Genomic DNA, 6,468 nt, shown 5'->3' with positions numbered 1-6,468 from the left:
CTGGGTTTGAGGTCACTGACACACACAGGAGGTGTGTGTTCTTTCAGAAATTCAGTGTTTTGCGAGTGAGTAACAGGTGTGTTGGCCTTAGGTGTGTTTGTGCAGTGTTTTAGCCAGGTTTTGCCACACACGGCAGGAATGCTGGTGATGACGTGACAGCAGAGGGAATGTTTTCTCTGGATCTCACCGCCACGGGGCATTAGTCTTCATTTGGCAGATGCTTTCTTATTCAAAGCAACTTGCATTATGTATTTACTACAGGAACAATTGTGCCAAAGCAACTGTGCGCCTTCTTTTAAGGGTAAAAGTCGGCATGAAATCAAAATTAACTCTATTTTTATATGTACATAGTAGTGCTGTTGAATGCCTTTCGGATGGAGATATCAGTGCATATTCTTGCTTTTGTGCATTCATCAATCTTTCTTCAATTTGGTAGGATCACAGATCTTCCAACGATCCAATTGGTTCCCAAAGAACAAAATCATGCACCGCCCTACAATTGTTATTATTTTTTCTCATTTCAGGGCCATTTCAATTGGATCTATTTCATGGTTTGGGAAAAAAGGACAATTTTAACCTCTATTTAGAGTGTCTTCAATGTAGAAATTATTGCATAGCGGACTCAATTTCCGATCTTTGAACCTACAACGTTTAGGTAGACTTATCTAATACTCCAATAGTCCAGCTTCCACATAACTTAACTGCTGTATGTTTGTGGTTAATGATTACTGATCAAAATGGATTCCGATTTAATCTTCTGACAGGAAGGATGTTTTCCTGAAACTGGCTATTCTTTGAGAAAGCTGAGGATTGGATCCTTGATGAAGCCAACAGTGGATTTATATAGTTTTATTACTCACAGTTTGGCATTTTGGCGGCGATTTGGTGGCTCTTTACTGGCGAGAATCTCCAGGCGCTCCAGCTGATTAAAGATCTGATCAATTCTGGCTTGAATCTCATTTTCGAGTACTGCAGTAAAACACAACCATCAGAAAATATTAGCACACACAAATATCAATCATATCAAGTACATCACAAAATGCTTCACATGCACTTCTATTCAAGTTGTGGGTCTATTCAAGATTTTACAAGATCAAAACTTTTTTAGTATCTTCAGTTTTCAGCGTCACATGATCCTTCTAATAATCTAAATCATAGGTCTCAAACTGGATTCCTCGAGCTCTGCACAGTTTTGCTTCAACCCTAATCAAACAGTTGATCCAACTAATCAAGGTGTTCAAGACTACTAGAGACTATTAAGCAGGTGTGAGTTGAAGGTGGTTGGAGCTAAACTATGCAGAGCTGCGGCCCTCAAGAAATTGAGTTTGAGACCATTGCTCTAAATCATTCTAATATGATTATCTGCTGCTCAGGAAACAGCCATGTTGAAATTTTTGGGGAAATATAATGTTTAAAAGAACAGCATTTATTTGAAATTGAAATCTATTGTAACAATTAACAATTACATTAACAATAATTTTATTCATGCTGGTTTTGAACCAAACTTTGCAGCAATATGTAATCTGTCTATGAAAAAATGTAATAAGCATGAATGAATGAAAGAATGAAGATGTTAAAATTAGGAATGAACCACTAAAATGTTAAAGAATAAATTAATAAAATTTTGTCTGGAACTTAGCTTTATGAAATTTATTAAATAACCTCTACTGTGTAAATTAATTAAAACACTGAGAAAATAGCCTCAAAAATAGTGTCAAATTGTTTATAAACAGTTAAAATCAGAATTTTAAGCCCCCTCTGATTTTTTTATTTTCTTTTTTAAATATTTCCCAAATGATGTTTAACAGAGCAAGGAAATTTTCACAGTATGTCTGATATTTTTTCTTCTGGAGAAAGTCGATTTCGGCTAGAATAAAAGCAGTTTTTAATATTTTAAAGTCAAAATTATTAGCCCCTTTAAGCTATATTATTTTCGATAGTCTACAGAACAAACCATCGTTGTACAAAAACTTGCCTTATTACTCTAACCTGCCTAGTTAACCTAATTAACCTAGTTAAGCCTTTAAATGTCACTTTAAGCTATTATCGTAAAATATTATGTACCATCATTATAGCAAAGATAAAATAAATCCATTATTAGAAATGAGTTATTAAACTATTACGTTTAGAAATGCGTTTTAAAAAAAATCTTCTCTCCGTTAAAGAGAAATTGGGGAAAAAATAAACAGGGGGGCTAATAATTCTGACTTAAACTGTATATTCTTACACATCTTTTTCCAGTATCTCACACACAAACATTAGTTGACAAACATGAATCATGAGTCCTGTAGTCCAACCAACAAACCATAGAAGAAAGAAACAATCATTTTTGTCATCATTTTTGTCATTTTGAGTTCACGTAACTTCTTTTTGGAAACTTTATTTTAAGAGCATGCTTTGTTTTTAGTGTCGTTTCACAAATTTGGGCTGTTTTTGATTGATCATGGGTTATATATGCAAAGAAATGAAGTTGCATTAATTACAGAAATTTATTCTCAAAATGCATTTTGATTGGATTGTTAGGGTAAATCGAGTGTTAATGTGTTGATGGCAAATGCAGGGTGTCTGCGAGGTCTTAAAATGTCTTAAATTTAAACAAACAAAACTTTAGGCCTTAAAGTCTTAAATTCATTTAAATATTGTGTTTTAGATCTTAAATCATTTTAAACAGGTCTTAACTTTTTTTATTCCCAAGTAAACCTAAAACAACACCCAAATTACCAATCTCTAAACTTTTTTTAAATTGTTTTTATTGCAAAGAGATACAATTGACAACTGCTGTTAAACATTTTTACACCAAATTATACAATTAAATTCCCTATGCAGGTAAAGAAATCTAAAGCAACACACCTTTTTACATGATCTTCCATTAATACAAAAACTGTTTACAGAAGTAACCCATTAGAAAAAATCATTAGTGTTTAGCCCTGTATAAGTCTAAAATTTAATTTATAATGGTCTTAAAAAGTCTTAAATTTCACTTCAAGAAACTTGTAGAAACCCTGAAATGTAATGTACTGTACATGTAAAAATACAAGCAATTGTCACATTTCATTAATTCAGTATAATAATATTCATTAAATTAGAACTACTTTGCAAGATGTGAAAATGAATAAACAGCCAGAGTGGAAATCGCGCAGTGACATGCAGATCCACTGATTAATAATGAGCGCAGCTTCCTTGGAGAGAAGCGTAGACTGGTGGGAAAGTTTTATCACTTAGGCAGTCTGCCCTGACCCCCCCACCCACCGAGACAATGCAATCTCACAGTCGCTCTCACACAGGCAGACATGCGCGCACATTACGCATCCTTCCCGCCTATGACATCTCACATGATGTCATCACTATAGGTCGGCGACGGTTATCTTCTTCAGACCCACCAATGAGCCACAACACCACCTCAAACCCACACATACACAACAAACCACACCACCCTCCTGTCCAGCATACACCGCTCCTCCCTGTCCTTCCTGCACTGGCACCAGCTTGGCTCTCTATACAGCAATCAGCTGGCCAGTGGCACCGTGATGACTGCTAAGTGATGATTGGTTGGTCTAGTTTGTGTGCAGTTTAACATATAGGTGATCATGTGGAAATCACTGGGGTCCAAATGTATTTGCGATATGAGCACTGAAATGACATTTAGAGGGTTGTGGGAAACACATTTTTAAAGGGTAAACTGGTGTAAAGGCCTAGAACAGTTGCTTACTGATCTAGATTGGTTATATGTGATGCTATTAAAAATGAATGTTGCTTGTGTGCTTTCTCTGATCTCTTGAAAGAGAATAAAGATATGAATTCATGTGGAGGTTAAATATCAACAAAACAAGGGCAATGCCAAATAAACAACTAATTTCTCAGTGCACCGCCAGCAAACATCTCATCTTGTAATTACATTAATTACGATGATACATGACAGGAAATACTTGGTTGTACTTAAGTTTATTGCCATATCAGTATCACAGGCTCTCATGGAAGATCTAGATTCAACATTACACAAACAATATAATAAATACAAACTTTTTTCAACTGAACTTGGAGAAAAACTAATATTTTACATACACAAATACATATTAACTATAACAAATTATCATGAAAAAGATTCCCAGTTTCTCTCAGTAAAAAAACTAAATAGAGAAGATCAAAAATGCACACTCATTGGCAACTTTATTAGGTAAACTTGCTAAGTCAAATATCTGCCAATCAAACTGCAGCAAATCACAGAATTAGATGAGGTGAAGGTGATCTGCTAAAGATCAAAATTGGAAAAAAAGAGGATTTTAATGACTCAAATTCTGCAGGTTGTTAGTCACAGATAGGCCGCTCTGAGTATTTCAGAAACTGCTGATACACTGGGATTTTCACAAACAACCATCTCTAGGGTTTATAGAAAATTATCCAAAAAACATAAAAGAGTGGAATTCTCTAGTAAGCAGCAGTTTTATGAGCAAAAAATGCCTGATTTATGCCAGAGGAGGAGAATAAGTGCAACAGTGACTCAAATATTCACTTGTTAAAACCAAGGTCTGCAGAAGAGAATCTTTTGAGACACAAAAAAATTCCACCTTGAAGCAGATGAGCTACAGTAGTAGTAGAAGAGCAAATCGATGACTCTTCTTTTAGCTAACAAAAGGAAACTGTGGACATAAATTAAACAAGACAATGACAAAAAAAGACTATGGTCTGATGAGAGAGTCTCAATTTTTTCAGCAACATTCACTGCGTTCACTATTTTCAAACGTCTTTAGGTGGTTCTTTGCCCAATTTCACAAGGCTAACAAAAGAATTATGTTATTGTTCATAATATCTTCATCAAATATTAGCAGATTAGAGATGGATAGTAATTGTTTACTTTTTATAGCCTAACACACAATCAATCAGTTGATAATTGATCTGTATTAGATAATCTGAATATACTGTACATTTGCAATAGATGTCTTTTTTTTTTCTTACACTACAGGGTAATTTCAAGTAATTTCAACTATTCTAAACAATTTGGGATTCTTTCGTTTCTGCTTCCAAATAATATAATACACTAACAACATGCAATATGGTTATTTGAGGGGTTTGGTGAAGAAGAAAAAAATAATAATAATGTGGGTGGGATGAGAAGGCAGCTTTGAGATGATATTCGTATACCAAACTGGCCATATCTGAGCGTAATTTTGTTTGAGTGTCCTATTTTTATCCAATAGTCTCTGTGGGACTGAGGATCTTCAAGCTATTGTAAGTGTAAACACAGACTTACAGTGGACTGACTGTCGGTCTGTTGTCTCCAGTCGTCCCATCTGAGACTGAACCTCCTGAATTTGTCTGGAAGTTAAAGTTACGTGAGAATAGAAAGAGTGTTAATTACATAATATACATTATGACAGCCATTATTCAGTGCCGTTGGGAGCACTTCATATATATATGTGACCCACTAATTCAAAGGACACATCTGCTAAGATTGATGCTAAAATTACACACGATTCAGCTTACTATTAGTTTGATCACACAGTAGGTAAATTGAGCGGCTGACAAGCCATAATAAGGTATTATATCAGCTAAAAATCATTACTAGTCTTACACATGAAGACCACAGGAAGCTTTTTGTGTAGTTAACAGATGCTCTCAGTTCCAATCAGCTTCTGACATTTCCAAGCGATAAAAGAGCCTATTATTTGTGAGATATCAATAACAACTAATGAAAACGCTAAACATTTAGCATTATTACGTAAACACTGAATAGTTCCGATTACTGTTAAAGCCAATAAGCCAATCATCATAAACTCACTTATTGGTCTGATGGTAAAGCGTCTCCATTTTCGGTGACGGTCAGAGACACCAGCAAAAACAGTTTTTAAAAAAAGCTTAAATCGAAAGCTATGCAATGTTTTATTGTTTCCGTTTCGTTTAGTTTCACATATCGCTGTCACGAATACACGTCACCGGAAAAAGGGACTTTTTTTAGACGCCCTCCCAACCGCCTGACTAAAAACCAAACCCAATGCTTGACGAGAGAACAGCGCCAGCAGTCTATGGCGGCGAGGTATAAACGACTTGTTTGTAAACTAATTATTTGATAGCTCGTATAACAATCAGACAAATTAAATTTTATTAAGAAGCGTAAGTTATTCCTGATTTTTTAAAATTATTTTTCGTTCAAGAATTGAAAAGTTTTAATAAAAAGACCAAAATATTAACTAACATTCTCTCTCTCTCTCTCTCTCTCTCTCTCTCTCTCTCTCTCTCTCTCTCTCTCTCTCTCTCTCTCTCTCCCTCTCTATAAAGGTGCAGTGGGACTAAATGGCTCATGAGGTAAAACATCTTTTCAACATACTTATTCATATGTGAATAAGTAACTGGATAAGAATGTCTGGGTGTGAGTTTATGCTAAACATATTAGAATTGTTGTGTTATGTTAACCACAGACCTTAGGTCGTTAATTGAAATTCTCCTTTATAAAACCCATAGAAACACTTTGTT

At 34.9% G+C, this 6,468-nt stretch overlaps 1 protein-coding gene across 1 annotated transcript in view; it reads right to left on the bottom strand.

Annotated features, from left to right (window-relative positions):
* Window positions 1-5,953, bottom strand: part of gosr2 (golgi SNAP receptor complex member 2) — a 13,266-nt gene extending 7,313 nt beyond the window's left edge. The window contains exons 1-3 of the mRNA XM_056453916.1: window positions 5,777-5,953; window positions 5,249-5,313; window positions 861-969 (exon numbers count right to left, since the gene is read on the bottom strand). Of these exons, the coding sequence (XP_056309891.1) occupies window positions 861-969; window positions 5,249-5,313; window positions 5,777-5,805 (203 nt within the window). The 5' untranslated portion in view covers window positions 5,806-5,953. The remainder of the gene's footprint in view (window positions 1-860; window positions 970-5,248; window positions 5,314-5,776) is intronic.
* Between the last annotated feature and the right edge of the window lie 515 nt (window positions 5,954-6,468).

Source organism: Danio aesculapii, chromosome 3, assembly GCF_903798145.1.
Source record: "Danio aesculapii chromosome 3, fDanAes4.1, whole genome shotgun sequence".
Classification (NCBI taxonomy): domain Eukaryota; kingdom Metazoa; phylum Chordata; class Actinopteri; order Cypriniformes; family Danionidae; genus Danio; species Danio aesculapii.
This window is presented reverse-complemented; position numbering and strand designations above follow the sequence as displayed.